Source organism: Pelecanus crispus, chromosome 9 (assembly GCF_030463565.1).
Source record: "Pelecanus crispus isolate bPelCri1 chromosome 9, bPelCri1.pri, whole genome shotgun sequence".
NCBI classification, from domain to species: Eukaryota; Metazoa; Chordata; class Aves; order Pelecaniformes; family Pelecanidae; genus Pelecanus; species Pelecanus crispus.
The window spans coordinates 9,573,116-9,592,945 of NC_134651.1; the positions used below are offsets into that span (position 1 = coordinate 9,573,116).

The 19,830-nt window shown below is 38.9% G+C and overlaps 1 protein-coding gene across 3 annotated transcripts in view; it reads right to left on the reverse strand.

The window, feature by feature from the left end:
* The window catches only part of PEX5L (peroxisomal biogenesis factor 5 like), a 42,431-nt gene extending 22,878 nt beyond the window's left edge, over window positions 1-19,553 (reverse strand). Inside the window, exons 1-5 of one of the 3 annotated variants that reach the window (XM_075716180.1) lie at window positions 19,491-19,553; window positions 17,647-17,751; window positions 16,244-16,282; window positions 2,999-3,110; window positions 796-1,005 (exon numbers count right to left, since the gene is read on the reverse strand). In XM_075716180.1, the coding sequence (XP_075572295.1) occupies window positions 796-1,005; window positions 2,999-3,110; window positions 16,244-16,282; window positions 17,647-17,715 (430 nt within the window). In that variant the 5' untranslated portion in view covers window positions 17,716-17,751; window positions 19,491-19,553. The remainder of the gene's footprint in view (window positions 1-795; window positions 1,006-2,998; window positions 3,111-16,243; window positions 16,283-17,646; window positions 17,752-19,490) is intronic. The other 2 variants (XM_075716181.1, XM_075716182.1) reach the window with 2 other exon arrangements.
* Window positions 19,554-19,830: the final 277 nt, after the last annotated feature.

Genomic DNA, 19,830 nt, shown 5'->3' on the forward strand with positions numbered 1-19,830 from the left:
AAATTGTAAAAATAAAACTTCTTTTACTGACTCCCATTTAAGAATGACTGTATAGGCAACTGGTATTATTCAGTCATATGTTGGACTTGCTTTGCAAAAAAGAGATGTTCAGCTCCTGTTTGAAGATAAAGTTCTCTAAAAGAATTTCTGTGCTGATGAATGGAAAATTTGCTACCTTGGTATAAATTACATTTACCTTGCAAATTTCTCAGTTGCGGTGCAAGTAATTTAGTTTGGATGGAACTAAATTAAATTCACCTTTTCCAAAGGCCATCTATAGATCATGCTTGGCAGGATATTGAGTTGTGTTTGGGATTTTTGTTCAATCTGTATAAATATAGCTCTTTTGTCAAGAATGGATTTTTTTTTCCACATGTATGCATAGATAAAGCAGTATTTACAAATATAATGTGTATTTCTGTGACATCTGCAGTTCTGAAAAGGACATCCAGTATCAGCTGCCTCTGATTTGTGTCTTTTCCAATTTCTCATGATATCTCTATAGATTTTTCTATGATTTTACTTTCCCTGAGTAAATTTTTTTTAAAGAATCCTTTCAAGACTTTTTGCATGTTTAGTGACAACTTAATAGGTATAATGGCAAAGGCAAAATGTGTTTACAGTGTTTCAAGTTTAGCGTTTCAAGTAGTTTATAATGTGGAACAAAGGTTACACTCCCTGCTAAAATGCAGTGCAACAAAAATCCTGGTGTTGCTCGTTATTTTGTGATAGTAGCAAGGAGAAACTTGTGCTAAGCAAGGCTATGTAGCACTGATAAAATAGCTACACTCTTACCTAAATCTAGTGAAGACTTGTCTGAAACTCTGACAGTCTGAACTTCCTGCTCAGTATCCACACTGATAAGGTCAGAATTGTCTGTCTTCTTTCTGTGGGTTGAAGCTTTTAAGCCTTCACTTCTTGATGGATTCTCTGATTTCTTTGCTTTGTTTTGGGTTTGTAAGACAGGTTCACTAAGATCCAAGAGATCCAGACCTGTTGATAATACTTAGAGACAAAATGTTAGTGTTCAATGTTGTTTTAATTCAAATAGCTCTTTTAAAAAAAAAAAAAGTTTTAATTGGAAAAAAAATTACTAATGTATTTGAATTTGACTGGAGTAGATGTATATTTCCTGGCTAAAGATGATGACCAGCATATTCAGATATAACTAGGGATTTCAGGTGCTTAACTGGATGCAGTTTAAAAAAGTTTGATTTGCATAAAAGGCTTCTCCTCTGAAAATCTTAAAGACATCTTAGGTCTTAAGGCTGTGGCCTTACTCCACAGATTTTCTTATGTTGTGAGGGTTCCCTGTGCAATTGAGCTTTTAGATAAGATTTGGTTTACTCTTATGATTTATCAGGTACTGGTAACAGCTGCTTAGGGCACTACTGTTGTGCCACATGCCATTACGGAAAAAGCTGAAGAGCAGACAGCTTCTTGGGTGGACTTCTCGGGTCTTAAAGGAATAATGGTATGTTTAGTAATGGTTTCTACTGTTGTTGCTGTTTGTCTTTTGGGGGATAAATATTGGATATAATTATAAATTCTACTGCTATTTCTATTAAGGACTATATCAGTATAAAAGGCATGTTCAGTCTGGGTTCTTAATTTCAAAGTTGCCTAAAGAGAACATATAAAATTCTTTAACACATAAAAGATAGAAAAACTCCCTCTTTATCATCGTTTTATAGGGCAGGTGTTTTTGACAGATCAATTTGTATTATCTCTTGCACTGCTTTATCTGTGTTCTTGGTAAATCACTGAATTTCATCAACCTTCATAGAATTTTTTATTTTGTTATTAAATAAATCTAATTAACCCCAACCCCACAAAATCTGATAGATATTCAAGGCAGATATAGGATTTACAGATATTTATTTTGTTACAACAAACACCACTTTTAAACAACGTGAAATATTTCTATTCACCTCTGTAATATATTTATATATAAAAGGAAAAAATAGTATTTACAACTGTTATTTAATTCAGTCTTCCAGTTTTTGTTATTAGAACTTGAATATTGCTTTAGACACATATTAATTATATGTGAAGATAATCACCCAGCTGTCAATTAGTCATTTTAATAATTTGCATGTATATAGAATCATAGAATCATAGAATGCTTTGGGTTGGAAGGGACCTTGAGAGATCATCGAGCCCAACCCCCCTGCAGTAAGCAGGGACTGAACCTGCAAACTTGGCGTTATTAGCGCTGTGTTCTAACCAGCTAGATTTTACTTAAATGGCTTCTAACAAGCAAAGTCATTTTATGAAATAGCAACAGAACATAGTAGTGCTATGCTGATTTTATTGTATCTCAGCTGATCTGCTCAACCGCTTTGATTACCTTTGCACAAATACTGAACAGGAGGAGTCCAATTTCTAAAACCACTTCCAAAGGACAATATACTTCAAATATAATTCAGTATAATTCAGAAGGCTCTCAGGATTCACTTTTACTTTTTACTATCTGCTCTACTATCTCACTGCAACACCAAGGATCTAAGAAAGGTATTAGATCCTTTCACTAATAAAGTGTCCAAACTCAGCCTGGATAAACTGTTTTGACATCTCTTCCCTTTTCTCTGACATTCTATCCAGGTTTTTATTAAAGAAAATCTTTCTAGAGTAAGGAATGGGTTTGGTTAAAACCAGACTAAATATGGCTTACCCATAGGTTAAAATTTTGTAAAAACAAAATCTGAGAACGGGTCAAACTGATAATGTACTTCCTGTTGAGCTTAAACAAGTTCCCTTTAATTCAACCCCAGAGATCTGCTAAAATACATGTGATTCAGATCACATCAGATTTGCCCTCAAATGTAATGAACAAAGTTTTTTCTACTAATCGATCAGGCAAGTACAATTTAATACCAGCTTGTAATTTCGTGCTAATAGTAACAAATCAAGAAATCCCTTGACAAAAATGTACCATAATTAAGATAAAACTAAAATTATTTCTCTCTAGTGAGAGATAGTAAAGAATTTTGTTTACCTGCAGTATTTGATGTTACAGGCCTTGCAACAGCTTCTGGTTTAGTTTCACAGAGAAAGTCATCAATGGAAGGGCTCAGAAGGGGTCTGCTTTCTTGTTGCTCATTCACCAGCTAGCAACAAAAAAAACCCCAGGGTCACAGAGTGTTGTTGGGATGCAGAATTTAAAGAAATAAAACACATTCTCACAATATCATGTGCTTTATTTTTGATTGTAAGAGTAAGAGATTGCAGTTAGAAGATGTACTGGACTTAAAATTAAAAACTTTAATCACTCTTTTGGGGCAAAATTATATTCCAGTTTTACAAATTGCACAAAAATAAAGCAGCAAGGTGGATTTTTCCATAGCAATTATTGCATACTATTGCTTATAGGGCTAAAGTATACAAGGCCGGATGTATCTCCCTTCAAATCAATGGGTGAAGTTGGCCTTCTCTATCACCAGGAGACTAAGCAGGGCCTTTTTAGTGTTTGGAAGCGGTCATTTTTTTCACCAGTAACATGCCTCCCCACAGAACTTGCACAATACCATTTCAGCTGGCAGATGTGCATTATTAGCCCATTAAACAATAACCTGCTGAGACAGAAAACACTTCTCTGCAATACAAAGACATATGAATGACAGTGGATGGAGCCTGGTGAATGTATGAACTTCCTGCATGAGTTTTGACTGTGTGAAGACTCCTAATACAGTTTTTATTTATGAGAAGTTTTCCCTTTTTAGTGTAATTGCATGAATGCATTGGTTTTCTGCTACCTAAAAGAAATCTCTACATTACAGGCTATTTCATGTATATGAAATTTGTCTTAAAAAGACAAAACAGTCTCATAAATAAAAGTCTCCTCTCTGCAAGCTATCTCTGATTGGAGGATCAAGACCTAAGCTGAGCTGGATGGATGTCTGATGGTGTGGTCTGCATTTACTTTATCTTTAATAATGTGAAAACATGTTTTCCCTCTGTCTGTTACTTTCATCTGGAGCTATTTCAGCTTTACTTTTATCCTCCCTGCTCTCCTTCTCTCTGTTGTGTTCTCACTATTTTTCCATTGTTGAATTTTCAAAATTTTCTCTCAGATATAGTTGAACTTTTAAATTTAGGATGCCAACATGGACTAAAACCGGCAAAAAAGGGTATTTACTCATCCTCATTTGATATTTGTTAATTACTGGCATTTAGCTACTTCAGTAGCAGGATTGCCTCTAAAGTTATTACAGCAAAACAGCTTAGATTCACTGTTGTTCGGTACTTGATTTTTGTATTACTAAGTTGCAAGAAAATACCAGAGCTGTTGAAATAAAAAGTCTATTATTTTGATGGGTCAAATATTTAAGCTGGTACCTAATGCTGACTGACTGTATAATATGTGCACTTACTCATTTGCCCAGGACCAGTTCTGCACTGAAATACCAATTTACATGAGTAAGATGGAAGACAGATGAGTGATTGCCTGCCCAACTGTGTGTAGCAGAATGTGCAAATGCAGGCACTTGATTTAGAGATCTGGCGATGATATTGTCCCAAACTTTAATTCTGCATGTGCTAGACCCAGACTGCAGATGCACCTTGCAGGTGACTTAATCATGTGATTTTTTAACTCTCCGAATTCATTGCCCAGGTTGCTGTCTCATTCAACGCATGGAAGTTACTTGCTTAATTTGGTAAATTTCAACACTTGATTGGAAATTGCATTTCTACCAGCTGCACAGCTTTGATTTCCATTAAAGGTGGCTCTACAGTAACCACATTATCTCCAGGTGTATACTTTTACCTAATACTGATATTTAAGACTTAAGAGGGCCTTAGTTTTCTGTTTATAATTAGGTGACAGTCCTTACTCATTTCTATTAGTGAAAACATGAAGGTGGATGCCTAGATAATTCTTGTCCAAATTCCTTTTAATATTCAGCAAAAATTGCTTGAATACATTTTTCTTTTTACACATCCCATTCTAGGAACTAGCATCAGTAGCAGCTGCTGCACTTTTGCAAGAAGTTGCATATTTGGGCGAATACAGCATCCAGCAGAAAGACTGTCAAAGCCTCTGGATCAGCTGGATCTTCAACGATCTATTCTGTGATATACTAACAGCATAAAGAAAAGTCCTACACCGTTTGGAGGGCGACAGGAGGGAAGAAAGAAAAGGTTCTATAGGAATCATTGTAAATGTAAAAACTGCATAGGAAATATTTTGTATCTATAGAAGTGTATCAATAGGGTACATTATTGCATAAGATTTGGAGGCTTATCAAGTTTCCCATTACATTCCATGGAAATTTTCTTTAATAGGAAAGAATGGGAGAGGGAGGGAATGAAGAAGGATTATAAGAACCAAGACAGCCAAGATCACTCACTGGAGACAGTGAAGAATAGAAAATCTGAAGACCAACTGGAAAGGCAATTTATTGCCCAAACCTGTTGCTGCGTAAGAGGATAAACTCCAGGAAGAGCAGCAGTAATGCTGAGAATCAGAATCGTGGAGGGGAAGGAGACTAGAATCAGCAAAGATCTGAATTTCTCCAGGGTTCAAGTGAAGTGTGAAGTAGCAGATATCTGGCAAATATTTTTCCTTTTCAAAGCTGGTTATCACATTCCTAGAAATTTCTTTATTATGTTGTTTATATAAGGAAGACCTGCTCAGCAACAGGCCTTCATTAGTTTGATGCCAGCAGTGTATTGTTCAAAGTCCCTTGATAAAATTCTACCATCAAACTGAGAGAAGATTGGTGGTAATACCCACTTCATTAATTTTGCCAGCAAATACCAAGATTTAATTTTTACTAAAAGACTAAAAGGGTTTGACTTGCTTAGGGTAACAAAATTAAGATTGAGTAGGAATATAATTATTCTTCATGTATACATAAAGGGAGAGTGATTAGATGACATTGGAGGAGGAAAGTTATTTCAGCTATAGAGAAAGGCTGCCACGACAACAGAGATCTAAACCGGCCATGAATAGATCTAGTCTGGGAATTAAAAGAATCTTTCTAACTATTGCAGCAGTGAAGTGTAGGAACAGTATTTTTTTTAGGGTAGGGAGGCAGAAAGCCTAACTATTTAAAAGGGCTTTTGACAAGCTTTCTACATGGCTGTTTATGATGTGATTGCTTTTGAGAAGTGGACTGCGGCCCAGAGGATCCCTCCCAGTCCTGTGTCCTATGCTCCCATGACTAAGGACTGGAAGCTGTAGGAGTGTCTTATTAAAAGGACTGTTCCTGTGAAAAATAATCTGCTTTCAACTGAACCATCTGGGTCAAAACAGATAGCAAATACATGATCGAGTCTACAAATTCTCAATAAATACAAACTACCTATGTATAGCAATAAAACACATTAGAAAAATATGTTTTTGTCGTGAAACAGGCATGTCATGATGAATCAAACCTTAACAGGTTAAAGAGTGCCATGAGCTGATATTTTTGCTGTAGGTAAGCAGGCAGTGGGGTAGGTTTCTGACATTACTGTGTATGCAATGCCACTTGGTAAGCCCTCGGTCTCACACTGGGAATTTCATTTTGCTGCCTCATATATTGTACCAAATTTATCCCTAGTTTAACTCTGCTCAAGTTATTAGAGTTATATCAGGCATGAATTTGGAGTAGTGTTATAAAGCATTCATGAGATGAAAACTATTATCTATATTAAAGTAATAATTTATGGTTCTCAAGCACCTTTCAGGGTGAATATCACAGAATGCTTTAAAACATTCATGAATCAAGCCTGGCACCACCACAGAGCTGAGAAGTATTATCTCTATTTTGCAGACGAGAGAAGCAAAGCGAAATTAAGACAGGCGCCCAACATCACGCAGTGCTGGAGGAAGCGGGGCTGGGAGCCGGAGCCAGGCGGCTGGCGCTGCACCGCTGCACGGTATTTATGCGTGCAATATTTGTACACACGCCAAGCTGTATAGACTCAGCCTGTGAAACTGTTGATTTCCGAGTACTAATTTAGCCAGTGAGTGCCATAAATTCTCATAATGTCTCTAAGTACTTCATTTTTCTTTCTAAAATCTGTTTTAACTAAAGAAAAACCCCACACACTCCCTTAACTGAAGGATATCTAAAATCCGTGGAGGGTGATACTCCCTATTACTAATACATCCGAAGAGACTCCTCCATACTATTAAATACTCCTAAATTCAAATGAGTTTTCTGTGACCGACTTCTGTTGCCGGACAGCACAGAAAAAGGTGCTTTTTCTCACCCCAGTACTGCTATTGGACTTTTTTGTTCCAAAACTCATATTTATGGGGGTTTTTTTGGTGCTTTGGGAGAGTCAAAAGCATCATCTGATGGCTGATATCAGCCCCACTGCTTAAATATTCTCGAAGACAAGGCTTACTTAGCAGAGATCTGAGATGAGGCACAGAGGCCATGTCAGGCGGTGGCAGAGGCCATGCTGGAGGCCTTGTCCGCCATATCTCCCCTCAGCGCAGGCGGGGCAGTCCTGCAGCCCAGGACACTGAGGGAATCCCCTGGTCTCCATCTTCTGTGCCCTGTCACCTGCCCCATCCTCAGATGTCTGCATTTACTCAGCTGGTGTAGTTTATTACTTGCAGCTGCCTTTGCTGAGGAACGTTCCCTTCTGCAGTGCTGTGGTTTGGCTATCGGTCTCCATGCTGCCCCCAGAGCTGCTGTGAGAGGAGGAGCAGGAGCAAGCAGCAGCTCACGGTGGTTCCCTTTCTGGGTGATCCTCAGGCCTGAAGGGTAAGCGGGAGCCCAACTGAATGGTGCTGCTTCAGGGTCAAAAATATCAAACCCTAGGCGAGCCTAGGTGTGCTGGGGTGTGAGGGAAGACGTTGCTGTGGAAGAGGCGCAGCGCTGGCCCCCTGAAAGGGAGCAGCAGCCATGAGAGGGATTTCTTCCCTCTAGCTAATATCCAGCCTGGTCTCAGCTTCCCTCAGCCACCCACCCAGCACCTCTTCCTCACCCCTGCAGTCACCCCTAAATCCTCCCAGGCCTTATTTTCTCCCCTTGCCCCCACAGGAGCACCCTGCCTGGTAAAACACCTTCCTGAAGCCTCGGCCACAGGGCCTCTCCTCAGACCCGGCGCTGCCCTAGGGACCCTGCATGGGGCACAGCAAGCACCCACCCAGCTGCTACCATGGTGGCAGCTCTGCTGTCCTGTAGACACTTGTCTTCTGCTCATCTTCAGGGCCTTTGGCTTATGGATTTAATGCAGGTGCCCTCTTGGCTTGGCTTTGCTCCCAGTCTCCATCTTACATTGTAGTAAGAGAGTTATGAAGTACCTAGGACACAGCCTGATTTAAAATTAAAAAAAAAAGGGGGGGGGGGGCAGGGAGGTTGGCAGCTGATAGAGCTGTGTTGTGAAAAGTTTCCACAGAGCAGCTTAGTTTGGCCTTAAGGCAGAGGGAGCTGGAGCACACCTGGTGCTCAGGGGAAGAGCTGAGAGGGCCAACTTCTTACCTAGTGTCGCAATTACAGTTGCTAATGTTCAGCTGCACAACCTGCCCTGCTCATGGCTAAAAGTGCTTTGTCTGCTTTCTCTTCCTAGAGTGCTGCACTTATGCTGTGGGAGTGCTGGAGTGCATTGGGGCCGTCAGTAAGGTATGGTCCTGACATCCCTTTTTATACATTCTCTTACTGCATTCCTGATCTTCATTTGTTTCCAGCGCACAATGCATGCTGTTTTGTTTCTTTTTTTTTAATGTTAGTAGGGCATAACATAATGCTAGTCTTGAAGATAAATTATTTGGAATCTAAATTAGGGGGTTCTAGTCAGGCATAAGCAGCTAATTAGTGCCTATGTTTTGAGCACATAGTGAACTAGTTCTCTTAAATTAAGTGCCTACATTACCTCCATGTTCAGTAGGGAGAGATAAATGCCTAGAAAAGCAACTCCAGAGGGAGATCCTGCCTGCCTAATTTAGGCTGTCCCTCAGGAGGCTCTGAAAGGCACCTAGCTTTCCCACTGGCTATATATGGAACTTACTTTAGAAGGGCTGGTTCAAGAGGCACCTAAAATTTAGATGTAATTAGCTACCCAAGTCAGTTGGATTGGATTCTATCCATTTTGTCACCTGAGGGTGACTGAATTACTCAAGGCACTAATTTAGCAAGCCCCAAACTACTAATGGGTAACCCCCTGTACAGTTCAGCAGCAAAGCTGCTCCTGGACATTTACACCTTTTGCTGTACTGCCCACTCAGCGTGCTGGTGAGAGTGTGGTTGGGCTGCTGACTGCATCAGTGAAATGATCTGATCTAGGAAGCTCAGGGTGTGGCAATGAACATGTGGTAATGAGCATGGGAGAAGAAGTAACCTTTTAACTCAGATTTTCTGTTGGAGAAATCGTATTTTCAAACTTTACTCTGAGAAACTTGTCTGCTGCTTGGGTGAGGCTGGATAAATAGGTGAACGAGTTAGATTAATTTGAGTAGTTTGTAAGTGCTATACTGTTCTTTCCACTTAACCAGAGGCATCTACTAAAGCATGAACTTCAGTCATTAATTAACTCATATGATACACAGCAATGGTTTCTTGATAGATAGGTGGTTTTGCGATCTTTGGTGGCATTCACTAGAGTAAGAGGAAACAAGTGAATTCATTTCCACTAACTAGCTATTTCTAAAAACTGATAAATGGGAACCACAACTAGAAATTGAGGTTATTGTTCTCTAGAGCATAACTGGAAGTACTGGCCTGACAGTTGTGTCTGCAGATCGTTATCTTGGCAGGATAAGAACTGGAAGACCTCCTTTTCTGCTCACTAAGGTAGATTTGGAAAGGGAACTCCTTTTTCATGGTAAAAGTGCAAATTGCATGAGTTATGGGTTTTTTCACCCACTTTTCTAGCATGTTTATAAATATTTCACAATCAAAATTACCGACTCACACACTGTATTTACTATTGTATAGTAAGTGCGATCACTTTTTGCATCATCTTTGTGCCAGGGTCATACTAATCTTTTCTCTGTCACTCTAGTGTGAATTTTTGTCCCAACAAAACTAATATGCCAGCTAAATATTTGGTGTTCACAAGAACAGAGAATCAATTCACAGGGCACACAGTATAACTGACTTCCACCTAACATGAATTGTGGGAAGCTCTAAGACTGCAACAAACTCATTTCACCCTCCTGCAAAGAGCAGTTTGGTGTTGCTGCCTCTCTGAAGACAAGTCTTGCTCGGCAGGTGATAACTGGTACTCTTGTTGCTAAGTAGTAGGAATTGTGTGGAGTGGCCTATGAATCAGAGGTGACAATATCTTACCTGAAATCACCCAAGCCAAGTGACCCCCTGGGGCTTAATGCAAACAACTGCCAGAGGGCTTGTGTGAAGTCAGAGAAGCTGTGGGAGGATTACTACAGGCACCGTATTGGATATTTAAATTCACGTGCCAGTTGTGTTGTTTAAACCTCTGCTTGACGTCTATATTGGTAAATGATAACATGCTTATGTTGTGTCTGCATAAACAACAGTTGCATTGCTTGATGATAACTCTTGCTGTGATCGCTGTGTCACAGTAGCATCCTATCTATGTTCTTAAGTGCTGATCTATACAACTGATGGTGTATTGCTGCAAGGTAGAACTAAATATCTCATAGTTCACCATCCTCCTTCCCTCTGTTCCTCTTGGTCTGGCTAAAGGAAACTAAACATGGGAATTGTAGTTGTATCTGGCTCCTGTGTTTTGGCCTTGCTCCAGCAAAGCACTTAAGCATGTTTTGCAAAACTCAAGGTTAAGCATGTGCTCAACTGTCTTGCTGGATCAGAGCCATGGGGGAAGGGGAGAAAAGTTACTTTTGTTGTCATATTTCAACTGTGACTGACAATTTGACCTTTACTACTCGTATAAAAATGTGATTTACTGTAAATCTGTCTGTTGCATTAATAGCTGCATGTTCTATGCACTTTTTAAGTAAAGGAAGCTGTTTACTAAAAGGAGTGCCTCCATTTCCTGGGTGTTAGATGTTTTTATTTGTTTTTTTTTTTCCCCTCACTTGGCCATGCATTGTCTTTGCAGTGTTACCCTGTGATTTGTGTTTTAGTCTCTCCCCTTCCTCATATTGTTATCTGGAGAACTGCTCTACAACAGTGATCAAGGACAAAATTAACTGATCATCGTAGAAGCTTAGAAATCCTTAAAGTAACATAATCACTAAGAAGTTACAGAATGTTCCTTTAAAGAAATTATTTCTGTAATGTTAGTTTACGGAAGTACCTAGTCTGTACTCCTAAAAAGGCCAGCTAGTTAACTGAGGGATTAACAAATTTGACATGTTAAATACAGGCTGGGAAAATCCTGTAGAACAGGAAGGCTGAGGAATACAAAGTTGTCTGTTGAGAAAGCGCTGAAGAAACTTATGCTGTGGGAGACCTAGAGAGGCACAAGTGTTGTGAGTGGGGACAAACGGTAACTTAAGATGCTAGATTCTGGTTTCTGCATCGTTCATTGAAATTACTTTTTGTGTGGCAACTCCAGCTGAAGAGGAAGCCAGACTTTGCAAACCACAGGTCTCAAATGCTTTTTAAAAAGGTGCAGAGGACAGAAACTAGAGGAGTCCTGTTTCACTCACATTGCAGGTATTACATTTGTACTCTTCCAGCATCTCTGGGGGCAACTATGATGATTGCTTACAAAATATTAGAAAATTATTTAATGTTTTTCATTAGCTGAAAGTAAAGAAGGCTGCCAGCATATGGAACTGAGCAGCAGGTACAAATTCTTTGTGAACCACCAGTGATACATAGGTAAGTTCAAGAGTTTCAGCAGCAGTGGATTGTATACAGCCTCATGCACTATTCTGAGTATGGTACATAATCAAATGTCAATTTAGACAAAAGATGCACAACTGCTGCTTTTTTAAGACCAAATCTTCATGCTATAGCAGCATGAAGACTGTAAAGATGAAGACAACAGAATTAACAATATCAAATATATCATGGCTTATCAGAGAATTCAATTTTTGTAAAGCTTATGTCATTCCTACTGATCTTCAACTGTAGTGAAAATGCCCTTTGTTCATTTCCCGTGCAACAAAACTCATATTTTACTGTACCCTTGCTGCATCTGTGCATATAGGCTAGAATTACTTTGAAATAACACAGATTTTTCTTGTCCTTTCTGTGGATTTTTCTTTTAAAACAGAGTTCTGTAGCATATCTAGAATAAGGCTGTCATTTTGGATGCATTACTGTGGGCAGTCATAGGAAGCAAGTCATAATTTCTTAAGTAATACAGCCTTTCTCCGTAGGGATCTGTCATGCTATGTGTGTTTGCTTTGAAATGTTTTTTGCAGATTGAAAAGCTTGAAACTTGAAAGCTGTTTGAATTTTTTTGGACTTGCAATTCAGTAGAACAGTTTTGCTGTGCAAACAGTGAGTTCATTGAATATAGAACAACTGAAGTACATGGCTTGCAACTCTTTAAGAGGATAGTGTATTTTTTCTTAGAGTATTCATGAGTGAGGAACCAACACATTTCTGAAAATTAATTCCTATTCATAAATAATTCATATAAAAACCCAGGGTTAAACTGGCATAATATATTATTTACAAAAAATGTTTGTCCAAATCTTTCTGTGCTTATGGAATGGTAAGGCATTTTAAAATGTATGAAACAGTAGATGTAATTTTTTATGAAAAAATTACACTGTCAATTCCCATAGTAATTTCAAATTAAAACTGTTATTTCATGGAAAATGTATTTAATTTATGTGACGGAGAAATCTGTATAACTTTAGGCAAGCAGCCAATTTATGACTTTTAAGCATATTGTCAAGGCAACTCATGAGAATATTTCTGCTGCAATTATGCATACTGCCCTAAAAGCAATAGTAGTGTTGAGCAGTATTTAACTTAGAGGTAAAGAATCAATCAATATTTGTACTGTTAAGCATGCATTTATGAATTTTGTATTTTCTCTTTTACTCTTCTATTTACCCTGTTTTAATAACAGATGAGAGTTGTCAGTAAGACTTAAGAAGTATCCCCTGCTATACTACTCAAAATTTTATAATAAATCAAATGAGATGGATTTGAGATGTATGGAAAATACTGCTTGAATACATGAATTTACCATGAATCCTTTAAAAAGAATTTAAAAATATAATCTCAGGTGTAGTCCTCCTAAGATCAGTGAGGAAATTGCCACTGTTCTCGGAGAGCAGACTGAAATGTACAGTGAATTATTGTAGTCCAAACTTAATTATTGTCATTATCTAAAACAGGCATGATTTTTGCCTTTTTTTACATTAATATATATCAATTAGTTAAAATGGAGTTAATTCTGGTTTAGATTGGTATAAAAGAAAGCAGAAGCTAAGTACATTCACTTTAATTTTCTGCCATTCTGTTATAAGGTTATTTAGTAAACATTTATGGAGCAGGCTGTAAGTCAATGGCAGGTCTAATGCTAAGAAACTTAGAATGAACATGGTTGATTCAAATGGGACTGTTAACTTTTATATGGAAAACTGTGATTGTGCAATCAAATTAATGTAGTGAGTCCTTAATACACACATCAGAAAATCTACTAACAACATTGGGAGCTGAATATTAGCAATCTATACTCTGTTTTCTTTATAAAGTTGAAAGGAAGCATGTGAAAGATCTCCTATCAGAGTTTAAAACAAACAAACAAACCCCGCCAAAACCTGAAACCCAACAAAAAAAACCCCAAACACAGAACAAAACAAAAAGCCCAACCAACCAAGAAGGGGGCAGTCAGTGAAATTTAGGCAGTGGAAGTGTTTGAGTATTTTACTCTTAAGCCCTTGAGTAAATATAAATGTGCTTGGATCAACAAATGGCATGCAAATGAAGTTCACTTAAAAAAAAAAAAAAATTCCTACTCTGAATACTAACTAACACCTCAGAGACTACAAAAAATGTCTTAAGCATCTGGTGGAGTTAATTGGGGTGTAGTCATAAAACGTTTTTTGACAATTTATGTGTTGTAGCCTTCATTTTTTGTGGGATAGGATGAATTTCGGCACATTTCTTAGAATGTAATTTTAACTTCTTTCCGGTTCAAATTCTAAAACTAAGTGTTCTGTAGGTTAACTTTTTAAATTATAAGCAGTCAATATCAAAATTATACTCTGAGCAATGTCTGTGTGGTTCATCTAAATTCTAAGTAGGCAGCCTCTGTATTTTTCAGTTATAAACAGAAGCAGGGATAGCTTTCAATGATATACTTTGCATTTCTTATTGGTGAATTTTTCATGGCCCCCCATTTTTGTTCCATATAATACCAGAGTATATTTGCCACAGGATCATCTTGGACATGAATCACCTTCCGCAGGTCTTATTTCTTTCTATTATCTTTATAGGGATCCTGCCATCACTAGCTTTCCAATTCATGTACTCTAATGAAGAATCTAAATTAGGTGTGATGAATCTGGGACAAATAACTCTTGTGACACCGTGAGATTTGTTTGTTTAAAATCAGGCTGGCCAGGCATTTAAGCATGCACTTTTCTATTGCTCAATAAAGCAGTTAATCATATTTTAAAGTATGTGTGGATCGAAGTACTTTATTGAATCAGAGCTTTTGAAGTTCACTGACCTGTAGTAAATTGGGAATTTCATAGCTGACTGTACAATTAGACTTTGACTCCAGGGGATATTTATGTTTAAATTTCTCATTAGATAGTAATTCCGAAGTGAGCTTTTTTCTCCTGACAAATGCAAAGAAACTGTGAAGAGGTTAAATAAAAATTTTATTTTGGAATTCAAATCAAACTTTTATGTATGATTTTTCTCATTTATTTCCCTGCTTCAGTTAGCAGTATATTTGCTCATAGCTTAAGTTCCAGTTAATCTTTGAACCTTCAGCAACCTTTCTTTCACTTTTTCTAGGTTCTATTCATATAAAAAAAACCCCTTTCTTCATTTGTTCCAGTCTCTTCTGAATTATCTTTAAAAAGATAAAGGGAGACAGCAACATAGTATAGAGTTATGTTCTACAAAATCCCATTAGTACTGAAAGCTCACTCTCTGTTGATGCTTAAAGTATTAAATTTGGCAACTACTGAATGCTTTCTCACACCAATAAAGTGACTTTCACTGAAAATAATTGAGGTAGACTTGCAAGAAACAGATACTGAAAGGCCTTCTCAATTACCAAGAATACCCCTCTGCTTACTGTGTTATACTCATTACTGCTGGAATGATGGGCAACATTCCCAGTTGCCAAATACTGGCATAGCCCCACTGGAGTCTGCAGTACTTTTTTGGTTCATGATGTTTCAAGATTTGTCTCCAGATCTGATGATATGAAATAATATTTTATGATATAAAATAATCTGTGAATTGGAAACTTCATCAAAATATAATTCACAGTATTTATGTCAACAAATAAGTGTCATATTTTACAAGCAGGGCTTTGCTAGGAGCGTAACAATAAATTGTGAATATTTACCTGACTTGTTCTGTGTTGGATATGTTTTTAACATTTTCTAGAGGAAGAGAGCAAAGAGGCATCTCTTAAAATATAAATTCAGGGGCTTCCCTACATTATCACTATTTCTCTCAAAATGACGATTTAGAGTCTCTTCTTTGTGTATCAGATTCCACTTTTGCTTCCTGTGGAGTCTGCTTCCACAGTCAGACATGATTAATCCTCCATTCATCAAAGATTTTAGAAATGGGAAATTTAACCTTATGGTTTTTGTGGGGGTTTTTGGTGGGGTTTTTTTGTGTGGTGGTTTTTTTTTTTTTTGGTTTTGTTTTTTTTTTTTTACTTTTCGAAAAGCCAGTGCTCCTCTATCTGCTCTGTCTGGGCTTGATCCTTGTGTTTTACTTTGAGGTTTCTTGCTTAGTTAGTTGTAGGAGTGGAGCAACATAGATACCTAATGTAAAGAATTACTTCCTTAAGATATAGATGTGCCTGTACTGGGTTCAGTGGTGGTGATAACTTTGGAAAGACCAGGCCTTATTCTCATGACCCAATTTGATCTGGCTTGGGAAACTTGTTTGCAGCCAATTTGGAACGTGCATGTTTCACCCTGTGAGCAGCAACCACATCCATCTGTTTCATCATGTAAAGAGCAGAGACAAACACTTTGATGGTGACGGCTAAATGTATATTGCAATATAGCAGTGTGTTATTCTGAATGAATGGTCTGAACAGGAGGTTTACACAGACACACTAAAGAGGAAGCATCTCAAAACAACATTACAGCCAGACAATTGGGATACAAATGACGTATGCAATATGGTTGTATAACTGCACATCACACATACATGATGCAGAGATGGCTATGGAAAATACTCACTTTTTCACTTGATTCTGCTTCCTTTTGGCTTCTGCACCCCTTTGGTGCATAGCAGGGAAGTAGGTATTTGTGTTTAGTGGAAGAAATTACACTGACTAACAGACACAAGCATTTTACTCATAAATTTATCATAGACTATTGCTGAGTAGACTGACAGACAACCACTACAAATGGCGCATTAAACATTTAATGAACCCAGGCTGAACCCCTGGCCCTGTTGAAGCCAATGGAACTTTACACTTTTTTTGGGGGGGGGTGGGGGGGGGGAGGGGGCGGGAGAGAGTGGGTGGGTAGAGGGGGCAGCATTTTATGCTCCTTTCTAATTGTTAATCACTTAGTAGAAAATTAGGAACGATGCCTTAAAAAGAGCATCCTTTTATTTTGTGCAATTACTTCATAGACATTAGAGTTCACCAGAAGCAAAATACGGTGTTCAACAGGGGCTGGGGAGGAGATCGCAAGACCTGGTTTCCAAAGTAGTAGATGATATTTCTACAAGGTGTGTGTATTAGTGCAGCGCATCTGTGATGCTCTGTAGGAGGTATGTGCCGGCCTTGTGTGCATCTTCACTACTTTCAAGAAGTACAGTAGCTGTTACCCTAAAACATGAAAGGAATCAGACAGGATTGTGGATTTTGTTGAAGGCTCTCACAAAAGAACAACTACGTGGTGAGACTACTTCCATTAAACCTCCTGTTGAGAAGGAATAACTTGTGCGCACTAAATATTAACAGCAAACTAAATGCACTTGCTCGGGGAACAAATTCATGCATGTGAGCAACAGGAGGGAATAAAATCCACTCTTGTAGTGAGATGGAAGTGTTGTGTGTTACGGTAGCGTTCAGTCACCGTTTCCAATAAACTAATGAAACCACCTAAGGTTCAATGGGTGCTCCAAGGTGTAAGGTTTAGTGTGGTGACGTTACGTCCGTCCTTTGACAGAAGTTGCAGAAATGAAAGCAATGGGGTGTGCAATATAACATATTCTGAGTTGGACCAGGAGTAGAATCCCAGCGAGAGTTTAGGGACGGGATCTGAAATATTGAAAACGATACTACTGTGAAGCGGTCATTTCTTACTTTATATATGCATTGCAAATGAGTATTTGCGGTGTGACTCTTGATGGCATGAATTAGAATTGGTTTTGAATAACTTTCCGGTAACTGACGTGTACTGTACTTTCTAGGGATCCCTTTATTTGGGGAAGACCGCATTTTTGTTTATATTTTCATGTCAAAGCATCCAAGACCCCAAGCGATTGCGTTATCCACCGCACGCTGCCTCCCCCCCGTCCGGAGGCCGCGGGATCGCGCTGGTGCGCGCCCCCTCGCCGAGGGGCTCAGGCCGGCCCCGCCCGGGGAAGCTGCGCCCGCGGCCGCCGCAGAGCCCCGCGCTCCGCCCACCTGTGATGCCATAGTAAGGAGGGGCTTTTCTTCTGCAGACTCCTCCCTCGGAATCTCCTTCATCACCATGGCAACAGCCTTATCGGCCGCCCTAGCGCCTTTGCCCTACAACAGCGAAATCGACAATGGCGCGAGTCAGCGGCGAGCCTGGCGGCGAGCGCCTCCCGAGCACCCCGGCACCACCCCGTCGCCAAACGGACGGCCTCTACGGCTGGGAGCGAAGCCTGCTTGGAAGTAGAATACACAAACACTCTTTAAAAAGAATAGTAATGATAATAAATTCGCTGTGAAGCCGTTCGTCATCAACGCGCTTGGGGTGTAGCCAACTCGTTAGAGACCCTTCCGAGTTGCCCCAATGAAGCCAACAGGACTGCGGCCCTGCCTGGCTGGGGCAAGGCTGGCTGGAAATGCGCCAGCGCGAAGGGAAGGCTTGGCGCCTTTTCCAGGGCAGGATCGCCATGGGAGCAAGGCTGCAGGACCAGCCCCTTGATTTCATTTCAGTTACCCAAAAGTCGGTATCTGAAACGCCTCGTTTGCTTAAAAATAGTATCAAGCTGATTTTGCAAATAGAAGCACAGATCCTTGTAGTTCACTGAGGCAAACTCCCCCTGCAATTTGAAAGCATCGCCTGTAGGCCTGGGCCCGCAGTGCTTATAGCTCTAGTAACAATTTAAAAAGCAATTTACATTATATAAACAGTCTGGGTTTTGCCAAGAGAATATACGGAGCCAAATTCTGCCATCATAGGCATTGTTACAGTTCTCCCAAAAAAGGTCATTGTGGTTGACCTTACACTTATCTGAAAATTCACTTAATATATTGTAAATATTCAAGACAAAGTTAAAATGTTTTAACAGTATTTAATTTTAATATTTTAGCCAAACAAAATGCACTAACATTTTGTGCCATACTCTCTTTGAAGCCATACTCTTTATTTAAAAAGGGTATTTATCCTCTTGATTTCACACGGATTTCTGTGTTTTGGTCGCTCATACTCTTGCAAGTGACAGGGAAAGTCTGAGCGCACACATAAAGCATAGCAGCAGAACTGTGTTATGCTTATGACCCTGGGCATGTCCTTCCGTTGTACTTAGAAAGCTCCCATTGACTTCTGTGCAAGATTTAGCTGTGCAAAGACTGCAGGATCTGGCTCCATAAAAGCAGCATTTTACACTAGGCTTAAATATATTTAAATACTTAAAAGTCTATTAACAGAAGGTGTCTTTTACTACCACATGATATACTGGAATTATTTTCACTAGCGCTGCGTTCTGTGTCCAATAAAAAAACCCAACACTATTGCTTATACTGAACTACAGATTGTTTCAGGAACATTTCATCAATTGCAGGTAAAACTGTTACATTCTATTGTGGTTTTTGAACACATTTTATTAATCGTCAGGTCAGAGTAGCTTGCTTGTGCAACACATCACAGTTGCCCTACAGAGAGTTCTTTGCATGCTGCAAGAAATTCTCAGCAGAAGTGCCATAAATGATAAGCATGCTGGATTTGCGATGCCTTTGATATCCAAAGAACTGCAAAGTCATTGTAAAATTAAATAATAATTCAATGAGAATTACTTCTTATTAGTAAGCATATCAAAGTTCTTGGCCAATTACATAGTTACTCCATTCATGATTCATATGACATATTCCAGGTCTATGAAGCTTGTTACTAGTATGGCGCATGGAGCTATCGTTAGCTAGCACTAATAACATGCTGTTTGATCTTTATAAAATGTAGTCCTTTTGTGCTGAGTGCTAGAACAAAATAGTTTATCAGCTAGAAAGGATGCATTGGAAAGCATGCAGTGCTTTTTACTTCTTGCAGAGTAAAAACCCACCAAAGCAAAGGTCAGGTCACTTTTTTGAAGACAGAGCCACTTTTTCTTCAAGGTTTCACCTACTGCCTGAAAAGAGTCATGATACTCGTATTAGTGCCTGCTGTTAACCTTTCATAAACATAACCCTGCAAAACCCTGGGAGTGGTTGATACCACATATAAAACCTGTCTCATCAGTTTAAAGTGGCTATAGTACAATGTAGAATAGTAACCTGATGAATACCTCTGTGCTATTTTTTTATGAGCAGACTTTGTATATTTGCTAGTCAAAGCAAGTGGTTTGATACTGCTATTTCTATTAGGTCTTTCTTTTAGCTTTCCTAAAAGACTACATGTAAGTC